Raw genomic sequence first — 25,809 nt, forward strand, 5'->3', positions numbered from 1 at the left:
TTAGTGACCCTTAGTACACTGACCGATATCATGGAAACCAAATCTAGAAAACACAGAGTAACTCTTAAAAAGATTTGTACTTGCCTGACTTGCAAAACACTGCAACTTCTTCTTGTGTTTCTCAAGCAGTTCTTGGAGCATCTGCAGGTTTACCTCACCTTATAAATTCAGCAGTTGGGCCACCTTTTTTGCAGCTGAATAAAGTTCATCAGGTATGTGAGAAAGTAACTTTTATCCAATAGATGTTTGCAGAGATCTCAGCATGAAAAATACATGCAGGGTTTCAAGAAATTACAACTAAATCAAATGTTCTTGTTAAAGATGTCTTTAAGCACTCTATTAGGAGTTGCCTATGGGGGATGTATGAGCAGACTGTGCTTGCTATCCCCAAGTGAGTTATTTTACCTTAACTGAGCTCTTGATTTGCTACCACCTGCTGATGTAGAGACAACTTACCATTACTGGCAAAAATCCTCTTTAAATTGGAGCTTAAGGAGCATGGCACCTCCATTTCTCTTCAAGCTGCTCATACACACTTCCTGTAGAGACTTGATTGTTTTATCTCGCTCAGGTAACAAGCTTAGCGTCATTATCTTCACTTTAAAGCTTGCAGGGACCAAAATGTGCTATATATGCCCTAAAAACCAGTGATTTGCTGATGTTACTTCTTAGTAAAAAAAAACAAACCCAAGGTTATGTTTCAAGTGTTCTCAGAGTATCTGTAATTCGAGATGGACAGGGGAATTTCTGAAAGGTTTTCTTGAACCTTCTTTCTTATTCTGAAAGTTTATTAGTTGTTATTTCTGCTGTTCTTTCGGCAAACACAAACTTACTGAGCTTACAGAAGACCAAATTAAAATGCAGAGCTGCTCCTATGGTAATTCTATTTAGCTTTGCTATTTTTTTTTTCTGCCTAAAACTGGTAGGTGAATATATTCATTTTGAATAAACACCGCTTAATTTTGCCCCATCAAATGAGTTGCTTATGTCCTGTACTGTGAAAAAAGATCCATCTTTTTCTGCTGGTACTCCATTTCAGTGACATTTTCAATTGTTATATTTAGTCACTGCTGTTCTCTCTTCAGCCTCAGAGAGCCTTATGCTTCCTTGGAAGGCAATGTGAATGTTTTCTAATCACAGCTGGAGACAGGCGTGGTTTACACAGTTAACAGTGTGATTGATGATGATCCAGTGTCTTTTAAGTGCTGCAGCCAAACAACTTAGTGTTTTCTCTTTAGATGCTACTTCTCTTCTGGGAGCTTCCTGTCATTTAATTCACTCCAAACCTGGTCTAATAGCCTGAATTTTAGGGATAATGATTTGATTATGCCAGTTGCTTCCATTAGGCACATTTTTCTGTTATTCAGTGACTTCTTTCAGACTATTCTTTAAAGGCAGAGAACCAGGTCACTTTTTATTGCCTTGAAATTCAGTATTGTCACAAGATAGAGTAACAGCAGTGTCCTGGCTTGACACTCTCCCCACCTCCCCAGTCACACACTGATTCAGCTTCCTGTATATCTTGGTTTTGCTAATTCCTATTCAAGGGTTTGTAAAGTAATATGATGAGAAGAAGCAATATTTTAGGATGATTATGCCAGAACATTATAAAATAATTGAGGAAAAAAGGTTCAACAGAGGGGAATTTGAACAAATGGGTTTTCAACTCTGGAGGTAGCACGACTTTCAACTTCATTTAATTTCTCTTAGTTACAATATGAGCCAAGGGAATGTGTTTTAAACTTTCTCAGGGATGTGTTTTCCTCAGTTTATTAAATCTTTATTAATCCGGAGGCTTTCTTTTGAGGATCCCAACCAAACTGATTCTCCACTCTTGTATTTCTGGAAGGTTTGCAGTTGAACTAACACATTTTCTTCGTTGCCATAACCAAGTTTAGAAGGAACAACCATTGGTCTTGGTGACGCTGGAGAGCACCAAGACAAAATATGTAACTAATCTAGATATGGCACTTTTTGTTTTAAATTGCACATTTCTGAGTCCAGAAGACCATTTTCTAGGCACAGAGGGGTTTTCCCTAGGGAATTTGACCCTACCACATAGGGACACAACCTAGACTTGAAAATATTTGTGAGGTTTTAGCAGGAGGCTGCAAAATCTGCAAAGCCATGCACTGGGAGAGCTGCCTTTTGGGGTTCCATCTTCATTACCTGCTTTTGGTGATCTTCTCTCTGTAGGAGACCTCAAATAAATGAGGGAGGCTATATTTGTCATGATTTGACACAGTCAGTGCCCCATGGATCTATTCTTGTACTGCTGTACAAAAAGGTTGGTAGAGCAGCCTATATTTTGCCTGGCAAATCATGCTCAGGAGCTGCTGCCAGAAGGACAGTTTTAGGCCCATATTCAGCTAGTGTGAATCATAACAGGGTTTTGTGATCCAGAGCACGTAATGCTGAATATACCAGTAGCAGAGTCTGAACGTGGTACCCCAAGTTGGTGATGAAGTGGCTCAGTTTTGGTGGCAAACTGATCCAGAATGCTTTTGAATGAAAAGTATTAATATTTTATAGACTTAGCAATTTGCAGGCCCTGTGATTTATAAGCTTTTTAATGGTTCTGGAATAGAATTTCATATAGATGGTTGCCACTGAAAAGGGGGAAAAACATACCTGGGTATTTCTCTTTGAAAGCAAATGTATTGTTTGGTAACTGTAAAGCAAGGGCTCAGAGTCCCTGCCAGTTACAGCTGGGTCCTGTAAGGTATATAGATGTTTGGTGAGGATTAGGTATTAGAATTGCAGTGCAAGGTACAATGCAAATGTTAACAAACAATGAAGCCCTTATTCATAGAGCTCATAATCCCCGAAGTCCCTGTGTCTCATCTTTCTTACTGGCACTGTAGGTAACTATCTAGTCTGTCTGCGGAGCCTTCAAACACATTCACTTTTCCCTGTTGGGTTGAACACAGGCTGGATTGTATTTGGAGTATACTTGATCCTTTAAAAGCCATCAGAAAGCATAGTTGTGGTTGTGAGGTGAAAAAAGGGTTAATAGGAAGGGAAGTTAAAAGAACTTGAAACAACTATCTATGAATGAGGCAAAGGAAGAAACAGTTATTTTTCTTTGCTGCATTAACCCAGAAACTAATTTAAACTTCTTTAAGCAGTATCATCTGAGAATGTTTCCAGAATACACTGTTTCCCATGAGTGCCAACTAACACTTCTTTTAATAATTCCAGAGTTCACTTCTGGGGAGTGCATCTAACTTACTGCTGCAGAGCCCTGCTCAGATGCCACTGCCGCAGCAGCAGCTGATGAAGATAGAAAACCTTCAGGCTAATAGTGTAAGGTCATCCCTTCAACTTCTTTGGGCATCCTTATAACTGCTCAAATAAATAATGTTTTTCATATAATTTAACAGTTTAGTGTATCTGAAAGGATTAACTGAATGTGAGTTGTCAGAAACAGCTACAGATAGATTGTTTTAATCATTGACAGAGTTTTCTGTTCTTCCTTATAGAAACCGGGTTTGCTGGGAGAACCTCCAACAATGCTCCTACAGACAGTACTGGGACTAGGGGTAATGCCATCAGTGAGTTCAGGCCTGGGAACCCGTGCAGAAGCTCTGAAGTGTAAATGACATTTTCTTTCCTATCAAATCGGTGGAAATGCTCAGCTTGAAGTGATGCACCTTCCTTTCCCCTTCTGTAGCAAAAGCAATAGTATGTTTGAACCTTATACAGTGAGGTAGGCAGGGAGTTGGGCAATAACAAAGTTTATAGCTGTGTAGTTAAGCAAGGTAACAAGTTTTATATCTATATAAACAGCTATAACCTGCTGGTTTGAGCAGGAAGCAAACTTGAAATAGCTCGCCTTGTTGCCTGGCTTCTCTCATCTCTGTCAGGGAAGGGGGAGTACACTGTGGCACTGGTTGAACATTTACAGGTTGTTAAATATTCAGTTACTATAATTTTCAGTACTCTTGGAATGTGTTTGTATGTAGGACTACAGTTTGGGGGGTTACTGTTTCAAAGCAGATAAATCTGAGTAGCTGAAGAGGCACCACAGATAGCAGTGGGGTGGGGAGGTGTTTGCATTCCTTTCATTAAGCAATAGAGCTTTAATATCCAGTCTGTGATGGACATTGGTTTTGAATGGAAATTCCTGTGCCAGGGGTGCCCTCAATTTTTATGAGGAAAGATCAGTTGTCATACTGCTGAGTGCATCTTTTGTTGTTTCCCCCACTGAAAGCCACACATTCTTGCAGTTCTACATGTGGGCTGAGTAATGCTAGTAACCAGAAGCAAGGAAAAGCTTGCAGAGGGCAGGATGGGGAGGAAACCAATGCTGAATGTCTGGATTTCAATTTTGGAGAATAGTTTCTAGCTCTTTTGTTTGTCAAATTAATTTTACTAATGCCAGTTGGGGTGGAGTTTTCCCCCTCTATTCCAGTGCAGGATCCTCTGCAATGTTGTTCACAGGTTCTTTAAAAGCAACAGGAAACACTTAAGTAACCTACTGTCATAATGCATGTTTAGGAAAGTCTGAGTTTTCTTCTGTTGTATTAAATAGAGTTGTCTGCTCCTGGGGGAAGAGAATAAAAGCTATCATCAGAATGCAGTGTGCTGGGATAGCTGTAAACCAGATCTCCCAGTGTTTTTCTCATCACTTAGTAAACCCCACAAACAAAGTGTACTGATAAATCTTGTCAGACAGAAAAGTTTCTCCATTTATGGTTGACTGCAGCATCTAATCTGACTCCAATTCCAACAGCAGCAGCAACAGCAGGGATGGGCATGCTGCCATTCTTCCCGAATCAGCACATTGTTGGACAAGCTATGCCAGGGCAAAATAATGCTCCAGATAAACCAGCGCCTACCGAAGCGGTTGTCTCGGGATCACAGCCCTATCATCAGACCTTAACAAATCTTTCTGCGGGAGCTTTGAGGGCTGGCCATGCCAAACAACAAAACCAACTAAAAAACACTGATGCAAATTTGGGGGTAAGGAGCATTGAACACAAATATTGCCTGGTTTTAACTTGTGTTTGGATTTTCTTTCTATGGTTTTCACAAGCTGAAGAGTTAACTGCAACTGCTTGGGGTAGCTCTTCACTATAAAATCAGTCCGATCACAGGATCATTCATGAGACATTTTAAGGTCATTTCAGTTATAAATAATAGGGAGAGAACAATAATGCTCTTTGGTGGTCCAAATGAATTAACAAAAAGAATCTTTACAATGCTGGAGGGGGTTTTTCCCATGTGTATCCCTCATAGCATTTGATGATGAAATTATCTCGAGGGCAATGTCTCTTTTATAGTCTGAAAATTGAACTTGTGTTTGAATTTCATGACTAATCGGGAGCAGTTGTGGTGGTATGAAGGGCCTTTGGGTTTCCAGGTGGTGTCTATTTATATATGTGTATATATACATATGTGTATGTAAATTTTCCCCTTTTAATCCATCCCCTCTTAGCCACAGCTGACGTACTCTTAGTCTGCATCAGTTCTAATGTTTAGTCCCTTGAAGGCAGCAAAGGAGGGTGATGGGATGGGATTTAAGTCGAACCAGAATGGGCTATTTTTCTAAGAAGCTTTTTCCTGTCATTAGCAAATTTACTTTTTTATGTAACATACATAAATACTTTGACATTCAGATCAGATCTTTTTCCTTACATACTTCTCTGAAGCACCTGAAGTGATTAGATTACATGCAGTATTGGTGTCTGCCTTGGTTAGACAGCTTGGACAGCTTTGGTCCTGCTTCAGAAAGGGCACTTTGCATTATATATATATACCCATATATATATACACAGATGAAATATGCAGGGTTCTTGTATATACACATACAAAGTCAGTTTTATCTCAGCATTTTGTTGAGTTGAAAGAAACCATTGGAAGTTGATATAATTCATTTATTTCTATGACTATTGTTTATTAGAAAAAGTGCTTTTTTTAAACCCTAGTAGATGTTTTAATTGTTTCTTTTCTGCATCAATAGACAGAAGTCCAGTTTGCAAAACTCCCTTCCTTGACAAGACAGGCACAGTCTGTGCTGGTAGTGAAGGGTCACAGTGAAACGCCTGCTTTTGCATCCAGATGAAGGATATCAGCACTCTGTTGAAGTTCTTTGTGTTTAAAAACTGGCCTCACTGTCTTTAAAGAGTTGTTGATGACTAGTATTTTACTTAAAGCAGTATTAATTCATTAAAATAATGAGTTTTTTTTCCTTAATGGGCTTTGAAAAAATGAGCAGATATAGAGTAGAATAATGCATAAGCATCTTTGAGCTAAGTATTGCAGACAAGCTGTATAACTGCTATAGCTACTTCATTCTTACTTCTGGTATTTGTTTTAACATAAAGTAATTAAGTATGGGCTTATAAATGATCAGTAAGATGACTTACAATAGCAGATCTCATACGGGGTCATCTCTCCAGGGTTCATTTTTCATGGAAATCCAGCCTGGTTTCTGTTGGAAGGGACCTTAAAGCTCACCCAGCTCCAACCCCTGCAAGGACCCCTTCCACCAGAGCAGCTTGCTCCAAGCCCCTGTGTCCAACCTGGCCTTGAACACTGCCAGGGATGGGGCAGCCACAGCTTCTCTGGGCACCCTGTGCCAGCGCCTCAGCACCCTCACAGGGAAGAACTTCTGCCTAAGATCTAGCCTGAATCTTCCCTGTTTCAGTGTGAAACCCATTGCCCCTTGTCGTATCACTGTCGTCTCTGATGAAGAGTCCTCTGGGTGAGAAGAGTTGCTTTTGTCTTGGCCATGTTCTTAATGCTAACTCCCTGTATCTGGAGTCATGATGGTCATAATTATTCCTTAGCTTGAATATAAAAGGTTTTCTTTTGTTTGTTTGTTTAAATATCCTTTAATAACTTGCAGTCTAAAGAGAAACATGCCTCCAAAATTATTCGGCCAGAAAAAAGCCCAGGCAGCGTGTCAGATAACTGTCCCCACTATTTATTTTCAGTTTTCTTGTTATGTTTCTTAGGGCCAGGGGTATTTCAGAATCTTCCTTACGTCTGACAGATGGGGTGTGACTCTAATGCAGTGACCTGCCCAATTGTTTTGCAGACTCCCTTGAAAAAACAGACTTCGCTACTAGGAGACCCACCAAAAGAAATCCGTCTTAGTACCAACCCCTACTTGAACTTGGCAAGTGTGTTGCCTGGTATATGTCTTCCAGGTAAGCAAACATTTAGTGGGTTTAGTTGAAAGTTTCCTTGAGTGAAGCGTGGCAGCTGGTTATTCTGTTTGCAGATCATTCCAGCAACGGCATTTCTCTTTAAGGAAATCTTGTCTGTCTGAAAACCTCAGTGTAATCTACCCTCATAGTTATTTTATTTGGGAAATTTTCAGTGTTAATGAATTTAGTGATGTAGGCAAGCTTTTGGAAAGCCTTTCAGTTATTAGTAGCACTGATTAATTTTGAGCACAACCTAATCTGAAGTAGCAGAGCTCTGGTTTAATCCCAGCACATTGCTAAACAGTTTATACATACCATGTATTCTTTGTGTTACAAACAGCAATTGCCAGCAAAGCCTCTAGTCCACCACAGCAGACTGGGCTTTCAAACAACCTCGTGGATGCTGCTGTGTCTCAGGGAACGACATCACAACACGCAATGGAAAACTATTTGAATTACTCCCAGCAGCATGGGGAATACACACAGGTGAGTTGGTTTGATGCTGCCTCCTGAAGCTTGGTTTGTCACTGGGAGCTCTGGCAGCAGGATTTTTGGCAGAGAGCTGCTCAGAGATCCCTCCCTGAGCTGCTCTTTGTTTTCCTCTGTGTACTGTTAATGCACTTCTTCTTTTTCTCTGTGTACTGTTAATGCATTTCTTGGCACACATGTGGTGTGGTAGCCCTGCATGCAGTTAAACAGCATTGCCCGACATCATCAACCACTCTTGAGCAGTTCTTAGGCTTTCCTACAACCAGAGCCCACGCTCTTGCTCAGATTGAACCTTGTCGCTCTTCCTCACTGATAGTTTGTCTCTTTCAGTGTGCAGAACAGATTTAGCACAAAGTACACCTAATGCCAGTCAAAAAAAGCCTGAATATATTCCCTGCTTCAGTATCATAACCATAGACAGATTGCTTCTTGAGAGCCTGAATTCATTGCAGTTGGCTAAAAAATGACTTAGAACTTTTGGCTTGGCTTTTGTCTGTCTTCCGAAGCATGAAGTTTTTCTCTTTCCCTTCCCAAGAAGTTTAAAGTCTTCCTGAACTTTGGCTGGATGCCAGAGAAGAGTGTGTTCTGTCTACCAGAAGTTTCTGTATAGCTTGGGGAATTTCTGCACTCTCAGCCAGCTGGCTTCACTGCGTTATATACCCTGTTTGGTGATCAGAGCATGGCTGTTGGTGTGGAGGGCTGCCCCTTGGCTGGGGGGGTGTTGCAGCACTGAGAGCAAGTAGCTGGGTTTCCCAGATGTTGGGACACACTGTGAAATACCATTTCCATAGTTTCATTGTCACTGGTCTGTGTGGAAATACAACTGCATGCAAATGAAATAGGAGAGCAGGATCATAGTGATCTGTATAAAATCTGTGCTGAGACACCCAGCCTGGCTCTGCTCTATGTCTCTTCCTGCCCTGATCTCTCCTCCCATGGCAGGGAGGCAGAAACAGGCTTTGTCCTCTTCGCTGCTGACAGGGAAAGCTGTGTTGTTCCCAAACTCCTGAGGTGGAGCAGGGCTGCTATGGGAGTCATTGGGTCTGGGGTTGTCTTGTATTAGGAGGGTCTCAGCCTGATCAGGAGAGGTTCACTGCAGCAGGGAGCTGTGCCAGGGGCCAGACCCATCTTCTCATCGGGTCGGACCTGGAGTATGTCTAGTGACAGACCTGGTGACAGTTGTGGGTTATAGAAGCATGAGGTATGTCCTGTGAGCCATTGTGCTTTGTGTTTCATGTAAGCACTAACGTAGTCTTCAGTAGTTTGTTTAAATCTGATTATTGGCTTTAAATATATTTTGATGTCTCCTGGAGGTAGTTCCCAACCCCAAATCCTTAAATACTATCCCCAAAATCAGTAGTATTGTAGGATAAATGTTATTAATGTTATCTTTAGTAACACGAAGGACTCAAAGGATGTCTCTGAGGTGCAGAGGTGCCACAGTCACCACTCAGCTGCATTTTTGTACTGCCTGTTCCTTCCACGTGACAGAAACTGCATTGTACTTGTGTCTGCTGCCAAAGCAGTGATGCCTCATGTATCTTCTAAGCACTTACGTAGTTTAAATGTTTGGTTTGAGCATTGTCACTGGTGTTAAGCATGTTCTGATGCTTCTTGGAGAGCTTTGCCTTTTATTCTTTCTCATGTCCTGCGAGGCCATTGGAATTGCTTTCATTTAAAGTCATCTTAGTAGACAGCTAATGGGAAGAGGTTTTCTCCTCCTTATAGGAGGCTGTTCAGCAGTGGTATCAGCATTATGCTCAGGCATATAACCCTACCCAGGCAAGAGTTGATGAATTTGAAAATGAAGCCTCTGAGGTGAGAAATGATTCTGTTTTCTTCCTGTCTCCATTGGCTGTTTCACCCATCAGCTGCAAGGCTGCTTTTGGACTCTGGACACATGCTTTGGTTGTTGATAGTGGCTGCTGCTGCCATTGGTACTGCAGGAATAAGGGGCTGGAGAGTGTGGGATGGATGGCACTGCATGGTCATGGTCACCTTCTCGAAGCAGGGCAGCCCTGCACAGTTTCCTCCAGGATTCATCCTCACGCTTCCAATTGTACCTGCCAGGAATATCCCTCTGTAAAATCCCACAATCCAGTTACCTGTTACAGGTCAGGAGTGTATTAAAATACTCCTACCAGGAAAGAGCACACCATAACGTTAGTTCCCAGTGAGTGGCTGCGGGATTGTTCTCACCAAGGCCATTACATGGCCCAAGGTGTCTGTGAGTTATGAGAAGCACACTTTGATTTATTAAGGAATATTGTAAACCATCCCCAAATTCATGATTTTGCTCAAGAAATCTCTGCATGCCTGAGCTGCTGTGAACTACACGCTCCTTTTAGCAACTGAGTGTGACTCAGATGTTTTCATACCTGCTGAGTGCTCATTGTTATACCAAGTAAAAATGAATTGTTAAACCTTTTCTCTTTCACCTTCTGGATGGTCATGGATCGCGTTCTGCATTTAGGATTCTACAGGTGGATCTTACCCAGACTACAGTCCCTGCTTGCAGGTCATGCCTACACTTTACAGTGGAGCCCAGGGATCATACCAGCCAGGCAGCTTGCAGCTTCCTCCACAAACCCCATTAACTAAGGTGAGAGGAGAGATGGGGCAGAGCTGCTGCTGGTGGAGGTGCTGCTTGTTTGTCTTGTGCTGCCACCGAGTGGACTTTGGACCCACGACAAGCCAAGGCAGAGCTTTTCCACTGCATCCATGCTCCTCAGGATCCCGAGTGGCTCAGGATCACACGCAGTTCCTGGTGGATGTGATACATTAAAGCAGTGGTTGGGCAGAGTGTGCCAGCGCCAGGCCCCCTCAGAGCCCTCCAGCACCCTGGAGATCAGTGCTCCACACTGCCCACAAACACCAAACCCCACAGCAAAGACAGCCAAGGTGTTACTGAACAAATATCTTGGAAGGATGGTCTAGTGTCCCTGCCCTTGGCATGAGGATAGGAACTAGATGGTCTTTAAAGTCTCTTCCAACCCAAACCACTCTAGGATTCTATGGTCTGTGAGGGTGGATGTGCAAAAATGCCTTGAAGGAGGCACATTAAGTAGGAAGTGAATAAAGGATGTAGTTCGTACTGGGTTTAGATGATTCTTTTTGCCTTGCATGCAGATGTTTTGCAGTGAGTACCACTTGGATAGGACCTCTGAAGTGGAGTGTAGCAAGTCAAGGCAGTGTCCAGGTTACCAACAGCCTTCACTCTGTAATACTCTTAACTGGATCTTGGGAGGAAAACCATTTTAACAGATGTCAGCCCGACTCATTGAGTGAAGCTGCTTTTTTGTCTGTAGCACCTTGTAGAACCTTCATTTTCATCAATAAAAGATGTGAGAGGGATGGGGAAATGCTGTGGAAGCAGTGAGGACCAGATTACAGGAGGCTGTAGTCTGGACTAACAGGAGGCTGGTTTAACACAGGGTGAGACAGTGGGGATTAAAGCTTTGTTCAGTTTGAACAAAGGACTTTTATCACTTCCTGAGTGCTTCAGAAGTCCTGAGGAATTCAAACCCCATGCTGTAAGTAAATCACATTGCTTCTGGATGGGAGAGACCTTAAAAGCTGGATTATCATCTGGTTTGGAGTGGCTGCAGGCAGGTGTGCCCAACAAGCTGCTGCCTTCCTGATCCTGCCCCAACCGTGAGACCCGTGATGATCTCTCTGAAGACACTGACCTGGCTTTCCAGCCTCTGAGGCAGCTCGTGGCCCTCTGCACCTTGTCTGGGTACACCAAGAGGCTGAAGCAGCAGTCGCAGCAGGGAGAGCTCAGGGGCCCAGCCTCCTGCCTGTCTCTGTCGTGACAGTAAATCCCTTTGGTGCGTAGAGGGTAGTAGGTGGATTCAGCACATGATGTTCTGGCATTCAGAAACTCACATCTCAGACTTGGCATGAGATTCCTGGGTTTTGGAGGAGGTTTAGGAGCACACAACTGTAGCAATCCGTGGTTCCTAGACAGGAGACAAGGCCTGGCCAGAGCTGGTTTTGGCTTAAAGATGGTCAAGGATTGAACTCGTTGCCATGGGCTGTGAAATCTCTTGCTCTTTGCAACAAAAAGAGCTTTCAGGTTCCCAACATCTCTGGAAACGAGTGGAATTGTGACAAGAGGAGGAGGTGGTCTGTGCTTTGAGCTAACTGAACCTTTCAGTTCATCTCGAGTCTAAAGAGGAAGGTTTGAGTGTGGAGGTGATGCTGAGCAGTTGCTCAGAAGCTTGTCTCGATGCCAGATGCCATAGGAGGCAGGAGAGCGGCCGGTCCCTTGGCACAGTGAAACACAGAATCATTCCTGGAAGCAGGAGATAAATCCCAGTGCAGGGGGCACACAGGCTGGTCCCCAAGAGGCTCAGTGTCCGTTCAGTGTGTGCTCACATGTGCATGTGCTTGCTTTAACCCTGCAACCTGTTTTCCCCCTGCTGCTGTGGGCTGGGGTTTGGAGGTCAGAAGGAGCACGGTTGGAGGCTGTATGAAGCATGTGGTGGTGATGCTGCGCTCTGCCACGTGCGCCAGGATACATGGAGGGTCACAGTGCACATGTGACAGCCCCATGGCTCTTAGAAGTGCAGGAGAGAGGATGGGAGGAAGCTGAAAGTCTCTCCTTAAGCATGGTCCTATTTATGATAATGACAAGAGCATCCTAAAATGAACTTGGACTTAGCAGAGGGCAATTTGATTTGTGACTGTGAATTAGCAAGGGATGCTTCTAGGAAGGGTTTGGCTCAGGGACATGTGGTCAGCTCAGCTGCTCCTTTGATTAAGGAAATAGCGTCCCAGCTTGGGAAATGTGTTAAGGTCCCTAAAATACTCACAGCAGCATGAACCAGAATCCCACAGCTTCTGATCTAGGAGCCAGGCCTCAGCCGGGACATGCAGCATGGCTGAGCAGGTTATGGTGAACTCAGGTTGAGGTGATTGATTGCTATGGGGCGGATGTCCAGTGGTGTCCAAGTGACTGTTCAAGCCATTTGGTAATTAAATTAATGACACATGGGGGGGGAAAGGGAAATGGCACAGGGTGCCCAGAGAAGCTGTGGCTGCCCTATCCCTGGCAGTGCTCAAGGCCAGGTTGGACACAGGGGCTTGGAGCAAGCTGCTCTAGTGGAAGGGGTCCCTGCCTGTGGCAGGGGTTGGAGCTGGAGGAGCTTTAAGGTCCCTTCCAGCCCAAATCATTCTGTGATTGTATGATTCTATGAAGTGAGTAAGTCCTTGATTAGGGTGGAAGGCTCTAATGTGGATGTGCAACTTCTAGTGCTGTAGGTGTGTGCATGGTGCAACAGCCTGCTCTGGTGGATCCCAGAGGGGCCCTGAACCTGAGCCTTGCATACCCTAAGGAGCACTCGGCAGTGGGGCACCAGTAGGTTCCCTGCACCCTCACCGGAAACCCTGCTCTGGGACCCTCTGTGCTTCCTGTGTAGCAGAGGCAGGCATTTTAATTGAAGCTTTGATTAAAGAACCATTCCTGCTCTCTCTTTCGCTTCGGTATCACGTGTAAGCTCATGTCTGCAAGTGGCACATGGTTACCCTTCATCCCCAACACACACCCGCTCTGGCTGGCTGGCAAGCAAGCCCTGCAGCATCTGACTGGCTGTGATAGCAGGCCAGGACGGTTTAACCCTTTCAGCTCTCCGAGAGAAAAGAGGGATGAAAGGTGGCCTGCTGGTGCTTTACATGAAGGATGGTGGTGCCTGGAGCGGCAGGGTGATGATCAGCACGGCTGTTACACATCTGCTTTTCAAACCCACACTGTGGAGCGGGGCTGCCTGCCCCAGCCAGCCCTTTGCCCTCACAAAAATGCATGTCCAGTGGGGCACCAGTGCATTTACCATTGGGTTTTGCCAGGGAAAGGGCACAAACACTGACTCATGAGCTGTGTATAGCCGGGCCTTCACGCCAAAGGAGTCGGCCCTTTGGAGTCAGTTCCTGGCTCCGGGTCCTTGATAATTCCCAGGCTGGAGCGTTATTTATTGATGCCCTGTGCTCCGGCTCATGTGTCACTTGTTTCCTTGTCCTCAGGTGGCTCCAGCGAGGAGTGAGAAGCGAGGCTCCTCGTACCTGCTGTCCCCCCCCGAGCCCAGCCCCGTGGAGTACCTTGCCCAGCAGACTCAGGGCTCCGCAGTGCGTTACGCTGAATCCTCGCTGAAGAAGAAGCGCGTCTATTGACACCGCCATCGCCACTCCTGCCCCAGGGTGTGAGGGCAGGGTCTCGTACCTCTGCTATTTATTGCTGCCTTAACTTCAGACAAGTAATTCTTCTTTCTGTGTGGGTTAGAAGTATCCCAAGAGGAACACCCTCTGCAACGGGCGCGCCTGCCGAGGAAGCGGTACGTATGGCGACGAGGTGAGCCGGGCCTCGGGAGTCTGGACTTGCCTTCTGAAGGGAGGGGATGGAGTCTCCTTTGTCATCTGCCACTGCCAGCCACAGTGGGCTGAGGCTGACAGCACTGAGGAACTGGGTGAGTGTGGGGAGCTTCCCAGCTGAAAGCAATACAAGTCCTGAGGAGGGATTGCTGAGCCTTCCTCTTCTCCCCGGACCCGAGGGAGTTAAAAGATGAAGTCTTGATAGTAATTTTTTCTTATTTTTTTAACTGAGAATGTGGGGTTTTTTTCAGTCTTACTTTTTCCAGGATTAAGAGTTCTGCATTTACAGCCTTTAAATTTTTACTATATTTCCTCTTAATCCTGGAATGGAGATATACCAAATGTATTACCAGAGCCTCTGTGATGTTTTCAATAAATGTTTGTTAAAAGTAAAATGCTGCACTGTGTGCTGCCTTGCAAGAGGAAAGTCAGCTGGGCTAGGTGATACTTGGGCCATGCAGTAACCTTTAGCTGCTTTCAGGCCAAGAATCCACCCACAGCTTTTCCTTGGATAAGTCATTTGCAGGTTGTGAATGCAGCTGTGTAAAGCGGTGCATACCGTTAAGCATTGGCCTCCTTCAGTGGGTAAGGCAGGTAACAGAGAGGGGACAAAATCAACTGCCTCTTGTCCTTTTTGTGGCTTCTTCTGGATCTGGATGCTTCAGCTGGAGCAGAAGCAACACCCCCATACCCCTCAGATGATGGGCTGATCCTGCCTTCCTGCTCCTCAGTGTATTTATTCATTTTGACAAGCATTCTTACCTTCTGAAACTTGCTGTGCTCCAAAGCCTGCTAGCGCAGCGCAGCCTGGCTCTGGGTTTCACTCCATACATACAACCTTTTGCATGTGGTAGTTCCAACTAGAGGAAACAGTATTTACTCACTGACCTGTCCCAGGGGTGCACTACAGCCTTGCACCCATGCACTGTGAACCACAGCACCCCGAGTATCCAGGCTGCCTCTGCCCATCTCCCCAGCTTGAGTATGTACATCTTTTCTCTTTAAAGACTTTGTATTTTTAGCTTACTCACTGAGCAACTTAGAGCAGAGTCGCTCTTTGCTGCTGTTCATCCTTGTAGCTGAAGAGTTAGAACTCCTTACTTTTGAAATCAATGTTTTTGACAGAGCAGTTATGAGCCAATGCTCTGTGACAGCCCTGGGAATCCTGCTGCAGATCCGTTTGGACTCAAGTCACTGAGCACTGAGGCCACAGCCCAGGTCCTTCTTAATCTTGCTGTAGGTAAAACTGAAGCCATATCTGTGATACTCAAAAAGCAACAAAAAGGTCTTAACTTCTGCCTTTTAAGCTTTGTAATATGATCGGGATGCACACTGAACATACATTTAGTTTATACTTGGTTCAAGGCCAGGTTGGACACAGGGGCTTGGAGCAAGCTGCTCTAGTGGAAGGGGTCCCTGCCCGTGGCAGGGGTTGGAGCTGGAGGAGCTTTAAGGTCCCTTCCCACCCAAAAACCTCTCAGCAGCTGTGCTGGATGCCCAGCACCCAGCAGTGCAGGTTCCAGGGGTGTTCCTGGGGTTCTACAGTGTGTGTTGATCAATGCACTTGTACTGGTTTGGTCCAACTGTTTGTATATGCAACTTTTTCAACTTCCTGTGCTTCTCAGTGGAAATAAATTGTTGGTACACAGCTAAAGTGGATTTCTGTGGCAGGAAAGCAGCTTTGGCCTACGTTTAAAGTAACCACTTCATGTGGGGAAAGGGTGTTTTGAAGTCGCACGTTCTGATGCCACTGGAAAATCTTATTTTGGCCTTTTAACACCTAAAGGGGACAACAAGAAACCCTTGGAGAGGGGCTCTGGAGAAGGGCCTGTAGGGACAGGCCAAGGGGAATGGCTTTAACCTGCCAGAGGGGAGACTGAGATGAGACCTTTGAGCAGCTTCCAGTGGAAGGTTCGGGGGGGGGGGGGGGGGGGGGGGGGGGCTCTTGGAACTCAACAGTCTTTAAGGTCCCTTCCAAGCCAAATCCTTCTGGGATTCTGCGATCCCCAGGGCAGTGAAGTTACATTTAAAAACCTCTCTTTAATTTCTGATTTAAAAAGATGGGCATGTGGAGAAAAAGAAAATTTATTCATTGGATTTGTTTGTATAAAGAGTAACAAAAGCGCTGACAGATTGAAATCAGGGCCATGAGGGACGTACATACAGAAAAAACAGGTAATACTGTAAAAATAAATCTGACCTCCTTGCAGCTCATAATTACAATTATATATATATATATATGTATATATATATAAAGACATCTTTCTGTATGGCCAGAACTCTCTTCAAAGCATTTTCAATGCATGATGGCCCAGGTTCTAGACCACAGGGCAGCAAAAGGTTTCCTGTTCAAGCACTGTTCCTTGAAGCCTGGTGGCTTCTCCGAGCCAAGCACCATTCCACACTTCACCTGCTGCTGAGTTCAACGCTCAGTCTGGTCCTGACACTACAGTGGTGGTGGTGGTGGTCCCAGTCCAGCCCCGCTGGCTTCTCTTTGGTTCCTTAATCCTGCCATGAGCGTGGTTTGAGTCCAGAAGCCAACCTAACAAAAGGCCAGTCACCATCTCAGGCCAAACAAAGGGCTTTAGAGAAGATCAGCAGAACTGACTGATACAACATGCTGGCCAAAGAAACCACTGACCAAAACCTTACACGTGATGTGTGCAGCACCGCTGGTCACAGGGAGGCTCCAGGTCTTCAGCTCCGCATCCGAGATGCTCAGTCCTTGCTTTTAGCTAATTCTTGGTTAGGGGAGCTCTCCCCTGCAGCCTGTACATGGATTCCTATTCTTTTCCATTCCCAAAGTATGTAATGAAGTTCACAGCGCCAGAGCTCACTGCGGTGCCGGCTGAGAAGCGTTTGTAGGTTTAATGGCTACATAACCAGTGGAAACTTCAGCAGGTACAAATGGGTCGTGTGGGAGGGGAAAAGCAATTGCATTCATCCAGAAATGGGGTTTCTCACTGAAATGGGACGCTCTACATGTCGAGCCGTGCTTTTGGGGGTTGCTTTTTGGACCATCACCACAGTCAAGTAGTTCTTTTTTCACTATGTGAATTGCTCAGAACTGCAGACGGGGTAAGACCAGCACATTCCTTTGTCTTCTCTGGGTTTTTATGCTAGATTTGGGTTTCTGTGATGAAAACTGGAGTGTCCATGGAGGCTGTTTGGCAAACTTCTTTTAAACCTCAAAACCCCATGAAAACTAACCTACTGCATTAAATCCTCTTACATAGTTCAGGTCTTCAAGGACCACACGTGCCCAGCAGACTTGTTGCAATGCCACAGATAGCACACAGAACATGGTCGGACATCACGGTAGTTCACATTGTGGCAAGACCATAATGGGCTAAAGCTAAAACTGCCTCGCACTAACAGCAGCAAGAAGAGTTGAAGCTATTATTTCTGCCATACCTTTTAATTCACTTGATCCAACTGTTGACTAAAATTCAAAAGGAAAACTATTGGAAAAAGGCTCCTTTAAACCACATTAGCACAGTCAGAGTACAAATTACAGTAGTTATATAAAAAACAATGACAGGTTTTGGGCATTTCTGTGTTGACGCACATGGAAGGTACTGACAGGATCTACAAAACCATGAATTACATTTTACTCATAATGGTTTCAAATCCTTGGATCAGATTGTGAAAGGTCGTCCGTTCGTCGTGCTTGAAGATCCAGCACTTCCTCATCAGCTGGTCCACCTAACGACAACAGGAGGAGTTTATAAAGGGAGGAGTGTAGCATCCCAACCCAAATCACTCTGCGAGTCTCTGGTTCAAACGAACCCAAGTTACTAACCCTGGACATGGGCTTTGTTACCTGGACAAAGCTTTTGGGAACAAACATTTTCCCCAAAGCTGTTAAAAAGGCAACAGATAGGATTAAAAGGCCAGGTTGGACAGGGCTTGGAGCAAGCTGCTCCAGTGGAAGGCGTCCCTGCCCATGGCAGGGGTTGGAGGTGGAAGAGCTTTAAGGTCCCTTCAACACAAACCAGGCTGGGATTCTGATTTGTTTTTTCCAGTAAGTGTAATGGAGCAGATTCTCACTGCTTAGGAATGAACAGTGACAGAAACATGCCTCGGATTTTGATCAGAATTAATACATGCTATTAGTGGGGGGTTGTTTGTTGAAGTAAAGGTGTATGTTTGACAGTGCAAGCAACTGATGCAGTGGTAGTGCTGACAGCTAGAACCGTGGTGTTGCTCAATCTGGGTTCTGCACACCCAGGAAATGCATATTTCAAAAATCAGAAGGATTCTGAATGCATTTTACATGAATCCAGATGCTAAAGCAAAGTCCTTCACCCCTCTGAAGGGATGTCCCAAACTTGGGAACATCAGTATCAGAAAAACCCCAGAAATGCCTTTTTAGCAGGTTTTCCCACCGGGATCTGGTGCTACTTGGTGCTAAAGGGCAGGCACCAATACAACAAACACATGGGTACAGCCATTACCTCCTCTGGGCAGCTGGGTGGCCGTGGCAAACGCTTCTCCTCGTGCAAGACCCGCACCAGCCGCGCCACCGTCATCTGCCCCTGCGTGGGGCCGATCATTTTCAGGAACTCCTGTGGAAAGAGCTGTGTGAGCCCCACATCCCCTACCCTGCACTAATGCAGGGAGTTCCAGCTTGCCATTAAGGTGGGCTTTGCATCCCAAAGTGAAAACGAATGGTGAGTGCTCGTTGTAGAGACAGCACACACCGGATACTTGTAGTAGGAAATAGTAACGCTTACATGCAGCTTCCTCAGCAGGATGTGCAGTCACAACTTGCCTCTGTACAGGCTCTTTAGTGAAAGACAACCATAAGGGCTGCTTTTGTCAGAGAGTCATCCACTTCTTGTTCCCCAAAATATTTATTATATATAATATATGTATGGACAGAGCCTTGGGTGAGATGCTTTAGTGTGAGGTGTCCCTGCCCATGGCAGGGGGGGTTGGAACTGGATGATCTTCAGGTCCTTTCCAACCCTAACTATTCCATGATTCTATATCCGATTAAAGCTACTTGAGCAGCCATTTCCTTCCCAACCACTTACTGCCATGGGGCTGGACTCCGAGTCACAGTAGGTAAGCAGCTCGTACAGTGTCACCCCGAATGACCAGACATCCGAGGCGATGTAGAACTTACTCTGAAGCAAGCATTCTGGGGCATACCTGTGGACACAGCACAACAGTGTTAATCTTCATCCAGAGCCACACAAATCTCACGTATGCACCACCCATCTGTATTTAAAGTGAACTAAAGGGACACGTTCTGCGTTTGGAGAGTCCTTGCACATACATGAACGTGTCCATAGGGCTTGAGATGCCACAGAAGTAACAAATGAGGGACAACTGTTACACAGTGAGTCGCTGTGAAAGCAGACTAAAAATCATGGGAATTAAGGTTTTAAGTGCAGGAAGAAATAAATGGCACAGAGTAGGTAAGGAAGTGTAGTCTACCAGGTGCCTTCTGCTTCCTCTGATACTGGGCCTTCATTTATTTTCCTTGCTCTGTTGTTGTGTATTTCAGTCTCTTACCAAAACCAGAAAACTCTTCAGGACACCTGAAAGCCAAAGTCTGCAGGAGCAGACGAGTTACTGCGCTGCACAGTCTGCTTAAAGGAAATGAGTTATGAGTTACTACCAAAAGACAGGGCTGTCGAGGTCGTCTTTGACTGTGTAGTACTCCTTGTCTGTCTCGATGGCTTTGGTGAGACCGAAGTCCCCAATCTTCACTCTGTTCTCGCTTTCAACAAGGACGTTCCTTGCTGCCAAGTCCCGGTGCACGTACTGACGGGAGCCCAGGTAGTCCATTCCCTGAGGGAGGAGAAAACCTTTTACACTACTCGCTCCAACTCACATCGCTTTCTCCAGCTTCCCCTTGGCAGCAGCAGGTCTTTGCGTGCTGCCACAACTGGCAGCTTGCGCCTACACTTCTCACTGCCCAGCCCACCGTTAACCACAAACCCATCTTCTTATCATAAGCTTTCAGGCAAGGGGACCTGGTAATCCTTCCCTAGCTCCTGAAGCACAGGAGGGACTGCTTCAGGATCCAGGTCCTTGGGACAAAGGAGAAAGGTTTTGTTCGCTGGGCATTGCTCTCCTCCCCTTCCCTGTATTCAATTAAAGATTAAACTACACAAGCAGAAGAGCTGCAGAAGGCTCTGGTGCCAGGCTCACCTTGCAGATCTGAACCGCGTATCGGAGAAGCTGTTTCAGGTTGATTTTGTTCTTGTTCCGTGGCAGATACTCCTTCAGGCTCCCAGAAGGAAGAAATTCCATGATGAGTTTAATCCCACTTCCACCTAACAACAGAGCGAGGGTTTAACATTACCCTTCTCACACCATTAACTGGCAGCATTTTTAATGGTTTCATGTGAGCGTGGCCACACTATGGGCTAAACCCCAGAGACAGTCCCTGCACAACCCAGTAGAGAATCCATTCAGGCAGGACAGTTACTGAACTTCAAAGTGCCTTAAGTTTTTAATACTGGCTTAGAACAATCACTACTGAAAAGCAAAACTATAAAACAGGAGAGCTCTCTTCTATGAATAATGGATGCTTCCAACACTGACCTCTGGGTTTAAGGGGTGATGACCCAGCTGTGATGGTCAGCTCACTCCTGAACAGACCCCCTCACCCTGCCCAGGTGCTCAGTTTCATATGGGTTTGGTGAGAATACTGACCCTGATGTCCACATCCAGGTTTGCCCAGCACAGATACGGGCAGGAGCAAGGCTTCAGAGATAAGCCTTGGGGGGCACTGGAAGAGGTTGCCCAGAGAAGCTGTGGCTGCCCCATCCCTGGCAGTGTTCAAGGCCAGGTTGGACACAGGGGCTTGGAGCAAGCTGCTCTAGTGGAAGGGGTCCCTGCCCGTGGCAGGGGTTGGAGCTGGAGGAGCTTTAAGGTCCCTTCCAACACAAACCAGGCTGGGATTCTATGGTAAATTGCTGCTTTTTCCATAAAGAAAATGACCCAAACCCCTAACATTGAACTGAGACTGTTCTACTTTTTAAAACGCTTCATTTTTAAAGGACAACCCTTTTAGTGCGCACTTTTAATATTCACCATGAAGACTTACCATCCTCTGTGCAAATTCCCTTATATTTGACAATGTTCTCATGATAAAGATTCCTCAAGATCTCTATTTCCTTCTTGAGATCAGCGATGTGATTCCCTCCACTCTCTGGCTTCAGGGATTTAACAGCCACTTGCTCCCCTGTATTGTCACCTTCTGGGTCGTATCTACAGAGTTCCACCTTGCCAAAGTGGCCCTGATTGTAAAAGAAAGAAGGAACAGTGTTATTTAACACAGCACTTGCTAACCACAGTTACTGACATGCTATTTTGGGCATTTATGACTCCCATCTTCCTGTTGTGACACAGAAAGCACACACAGCTGTGTGTACACACACGTATCCGTGTTCTGCTCCTGACATTCCTCTTACCTCTCCCAAATCACGGATTCTTTTCAAGAATCTCTTCTCAAAGACAGTGGGATCCACCTCTGTAAAGGGCTTCTCTGAGACAATGTCAGGATCTAAGGGTGGGAAAAAAGTCTCAGGTCAGACAGATTCCTGCCAGGACATCTTGGACACTTCTAGGCATCCTTGCTCACTGTCAGTGAGCTGTTCTTAATGTGTCTACCCCTGCTGTCACAACTTCCCTTACTTATATCCTGCCTCCTGTTTGACAGGGAATTCCTTCCACTCATACGTGCCAGTCTGTCACTTGCTCATGTTCCCCCTCGCCTTGTGGGTTGCTTGCTGGGTCTCCTTCCAGACATCTCGCCTTCCCACCCTCTAGTAGTTACTCAGCTTCCATGATTATATATTACTAGATACGGGAGGCAAAATTATGCCCTTTATTGACTGACTGCTAGTTGCTTTGTAGGAACTTCAGCAGAAGATGAGCCAGGAATCAGAGCTGTCTGAGCCCTGTGGAGGTCTCATGGAGCTCAGAGGTTGGAAATAAAGCTGTTGTATGACATATGGACCATCAAATGAGCCAGCAGTAATACCAACACAACTGCAGCCACACATACAGCATGAATTAAACACATCCCACTTGCACTCGTCTGCACAAAGGGTTAGTTCCATTTCTGCAGGGACACCACACTCCTGGCATCAATACAAGCAGACACATGGGAGAATGCCCCTGGAGGGTCCTGCCTTGGCCAAATAAAGCAGCCATTCCTATCCCAAAGCCAAGGCCTTACTTTGTTCCTCCAGCTTGTTGATGTCTCTCATGATTGCTCTGAAGAAGGGTCTCTGATGGGGGTCATAGTTCATGCACTGCTTCATCAGGTCAGCCAGCTCCTTGCACGATGGTGTCGCCAACACAAAATGCCCCTCGTAGAACCTCTCCTTCTGTAAGGTGCAAAGGGAAACTCCTGCTTCAATTGCAGCTTTTAACTTAATACACCTGTGTTCTACAGCAGAAAACGTGACCATTGGGTCCTTAACTCACTGTGGGCTTCTACTTTGACAAGAACTCATCCTCTTCACCATCTCCTACCCACAGAGAATTATTACTGTGCTGAATCTGGTGTAGTTCGGAGCAACCACTTAAAACACATGAAGGTTCTACAACACTCTGAAGTGATTTTTCCTCCTGGTTTGCCACGTTATTTATGCACTGGGACAAATGGCTGAGTGGAAATGCTCACCAGGGAAACACCACAGCACTGCCTGCTCTTCACAGCCCCTGAGAAGGTACCAGCTTTGGGGCAGATGGGATGAGGATGGACTTTCCTAAGCTCTGCCTTCCACATGCAGGAAGGGGACTGCACCCTGGGCAGCCAGTTCCTTTCAGCCACCTCCTGTAATGACTCAAGGACTCAGTCATTTCCTTCAGATGAGCAGCAGCTGCTTTGCTCCATCCCCTTCCCAACACAGCAACACTTCAAGAGACAAAAAGCATGTTTGGAACATATGCTGAGGGCCTCCAGCAGCGCTGAACAGACACTGCAGCAGGGAGGCAGGACAAGGCTTATTTAATGTCTTTTAGATTTCATAGTGAATAATGGTGTCCCACGGGAGACTAGTTCTGAACCAACAGCTAAAAGACACAAGCAAGAACAGAACCACCCAACTGCTTGTAAGCAGAACCTCCATCACTTTGTAACTGGACACAGTGATTAGGAAAGGGCAAATGTGAGAGCAGCAGCAGTTCTGTTTAACTGAGAATGCTCCACAAGGTCAGGTTGAAGCAATAATGAGCAATTTCTACAGCAAGGACATGAATTCCTGCTGCAACCTGTGGCAGTTGACACAAATCAGCCCCTTACCAAGTCCAGCTGAGCTGGATTTCCTGCAAGGTGCAAGCAATTCAAGTTGGGTATGGAAACTGCAGCGCCAAAGAGGCTGTATCGGAGATGTGAAGGTAAGGGTTATGAACACAGTTTTACCTCTGCTAACGTCTTGTCTTTCAGTGGGACTTCTCCATTATAGCAGATTTCCCACAGTGTTGTACCAAAGCTCCACTTATCTGCTGCAACACTTAGATTTTTGGAGTCTTCAACACATTCGGGTGCAATCCAGGGGATTCGCTCGACGCATTCTGAGATCAAACACAGAATCAATGCGTTCTGGAGTTAGTATCAAGGGACTCAATAAACAGCCTTCTAACTCAGTTATTCTGGTCTAACACCCGCTTAACTGAGCTAAACTAAAGCTGCACTGCTTGTCCACCTTCAGGCAAATCTTCATGCCCAAATCCCTGTTCTCTCGAGGGTGTTCCTGTGCATTTTACAAGGTGGTGCCTTGAGCCATCCAGAAACTGAGATTCCTTCTGCATTATCTCACTTGACTTAACGTGAGTTTTTAAGAGAAATGAATAAAACAAGCACCCTCCATCAGCAACATTCTTTCACTTACTTACTTTTCAGATTTGTGAAAGCTGGCTACTTCTATACTGGAGCCAGGTCTAGCTGGTATAAATGGTAGAGATATACTCTAAGGAAAAAGTGAGGGTGATGAGGTGCTGCCCCATCCCTGGCAGTGCTCAAGGCCAGGTTGGACACAGGGGCTTGGAGCAAGCTGCTCCAGTGGAAGGTGTCCCTGCCTGTGGCAGGGGTTGGAGCTGGAGGAGCTTTAAGGTCCCTTCCAACCCAAACCAGGCTGGGGTTCTATAATTTCTTCCTTTCCCCTTCCCCACCAAAGAAAGCAATCCAATTCTTGTACCATACCTTGTCTGGTCAGCACAGTTATTGGTATTCCTGGATCACTCAGCTTTATGAAGGGACCATATTCAGTGTCAATTCCCTCTCTTGCCAATAGGATGTTTTTAGTACACACATTTCCATGTACCAAATCCTTATCCTCCTGCGGGAAGGAAGGAAAAGAACAGTGAGTGCAGTTCTCAGTGCTCTGCAAGTGTTCTGACATACCCACGACATAGGGGAGCACTGAAAAATAGTCCAAGCTGAAAAGTAAAAATACAGCTTGGAAGAAATTATCCTAGAGAAAAACAGGGAAAGGGGGAATAGGGAAACATACTGTTCACTCTTAGGCACCATAATATTCCTTTTCCACAAAGAGCATCACTGCAGGCACATGGCCTGCTGATAAAACGGAGCTCACGACCTCCTCTGAGGCTCTTTCTCCTTATTTAAAGCAACAATATGAATACAAAAGGAATATCCCATACATTGTACAGTCCCACTTGAGAAAGCAAATTCCTTAGTTACTGAGGCACATGGAACCTCGGGAGCATCAGGTTGTAGCAGCTACAGGCAATGCTTCTGTCGAGAGGTCCCTTACCAAGTAGCTCAGTGCGCTCGCAAGTTGTTTGGCAACTTTGAACTTCCAAGGAGTTGTCAGAACTTCACTTTTCCGATGCATAAACAGATCCAGAGGCCCAAATTCAACAAACTCTTCAACCATGATGTCTGTGAAATCAGGAACATAAAGTCAGTACTGCAGTAACCAGTGTCTGGAGTGATCTAATGGCCTGTTACCATCTCCCCCTCTCCCCAGGGCACGATGGTTATTGAATGTCTTTACTTCACCTTCCCCAAAGGCGATTTCAGTGTTCAGAGTCCAAATGAAAAGGCTGAGTGGGTTTATGTAGTAAATGGACAGCAAACCTGAAGCAAAGCATTTCAAAGACCACAGGGCAAAGTCTTCCCAAGGAAGCCAGAAGGCTGGTTTGTAAGGACACTGCCACTATCACTCTGGCATTCCAACCTCAAGAAAGAGCCCATAAGGCACTTATTCAAAGACAGCATTGGATGAGGAAACTTGTTAGCAGAAAGGACTCTGCAGCTGCCTTGCATTTCTGATTCCACTTGTGTCTGCACTGAGAACTGAGGCAGCAACTGCTACCTCCATCTCCCCCGTGCCAGCATTGAACTGAACGGTGCCCAGTCCCTTCCAAGCCTGGAGAGGCATTCCCAAAACTCACTTTCAACATCCCGGACACAGACTCCATGGAGGAGGACAATGTGCTTGTGAGACACCTGCCTCATCATGCTCGCTGTCTCAAAGAATGCCTGTTGGGAAGCAAAAGAGGTCAGCCATGAAGCTGCTGGTCACTGCCACACTCATCCACGTGTTTAACAACTGCAAGCATCAAGGAACAAAACCATCTGCAGAATCACTGTGTTCTAGGAACAGAGAGGGTCAGCAATGGCGGGGATGTGCTTATGGTCTGCACATGTGCAGGCTGAAATCAGTGCTGGCGTGCTCCAGCCAGACCTGATGCTGCTTGCCTAATGAGCAGGTAACTCCAAAATGCTGGTCACTGACAGATCTGACTGCCTAAAATGGTGAGATACACCTTCAGTATCTCCTATTGCCTTAGCTATAGA

The 25,809-nt window shown here is 45.7% G+C and overlaps 2 protein-coding genes across 9 annotated transcripts in view; one reads left to right on the plus strand and one right to left on the minus strand.

Annotated features, from left to right (window-relative positions):
• The window catches only part of LOC133277639 (ribonucleoprotein PTB-binding 2-like), a 42,014-nt gene extending 27,607 nt beyond the window's left edge, over nt 1–14,407 (plus strand). The window contains exons 6-14 of one of the 8 annotated variants that reach the window (XM_061469668.1): nt 127–212; nt 3,202–3,306; nt 3,483–3,594; nt 4,736–4,965; nt 7,046–7,157; nt 7,498–7,643; nt 9,375–9,464; nt 10,120–10,248; nt 13,668–14,407. In XM_061469668.1, the coding sequence (XP_061325652.1) occupies nt 127–212; nt 3,202–3,306; nt 3,483–3,594; nt 4,736–4,965; nt 7,046–7,157; nt 7,498–7,643; nt 9,375–9,464; nt 10,120–10,248; nt 13,668–13,814 (1,157 nt within the window). In that variant the 3' untranslated portion in view covers nt 13,815–14,407. The remainder of the gene's footprint in view (nt 1–126; nt 213–3,201; nt 3,307–3,482; nt 3,595–4,735; nt 4,966–7,045; nt 7,158–7,497; nt 7,644–9,374; nt 9,465–10,119; nt 10,249–13,667) is intronic. The other 7 variants (XM_061469670.1, XM_061469669.1, XM_061469671.1 and 4 more) reach the window with 7 other exon arrangements.
• Nucleotides 14,408–17,320: 2,913 nt separating this feature from the next.
• Nucleotides 17,321–25,809, minus strand: part of JAK1 (Janus kinase 1) — a 63,351-nt gene continuing 54,862 nt past the window's right edge. The window contains exons 14-25 of the mRNA XM_061469722.1: nt 25,404–25,491; nt 24,761–24,888; nt 24,187–24,322; nt 23,407–23,558; nt 22,216–22,366; nt 21,446–21,537; nt 21,079–21,271; nt 20,178–20,302; nt 19,642–19,814; nt 19,052–19,169; nt 18,470–18,580; nt 17,321–17,717 (exon numbers count right to left, since the gene is read on the minus strand). Of these exons, the coding sequence (XP_061325706.1) occupies nt 17,616–17,717; nt 18,470–18,580; nt 19,052–19,169; nt 19,642–19,814; nt 20,178–20,302; nt 21,079–21,271; nt 21,446–21,537; nt 22,216–22,366; nt 23,407–23,558; nt 24,187–24,322; nt 24,761–24,888; nt 25,404–25,491 (1,569 nt within the window). The 3' untranslated portion in view covers nt 17,321–17,615. The remainder of the gene's footprint in view (nt 17,718–18,469; nt 18,581–19,051; nt 19,170–19,641; nt 19,815–20,177; nt 20,303–21,078; nt 21,272–21,445; nt 21,538–22,215; nt 22,367–23,406; nt 23,559–24,186; nt 24,323–24,760; nt 24,889–25,403; nt 25,492–25,809) is intronic.

The sequence above is a fragment of the Pezoporus flaviventris genome, unplaced genomic scaffold, assembly GCF_033815535.1.
Source record: "Pezoporus flaviventris isolate CSIRO_AGI_PZ_B2104156 unplaced genomic scaffold, CSIRO_AGI_Pfla_v1 ptg000059l, whole genome shotgun sequence".
Lineage (NCBI taxonomy): Eukaryota > Metazoa > Chordata > Aves > Psittaciformes > Psittacidae > Pezoporus > Pezoporus flaviventris.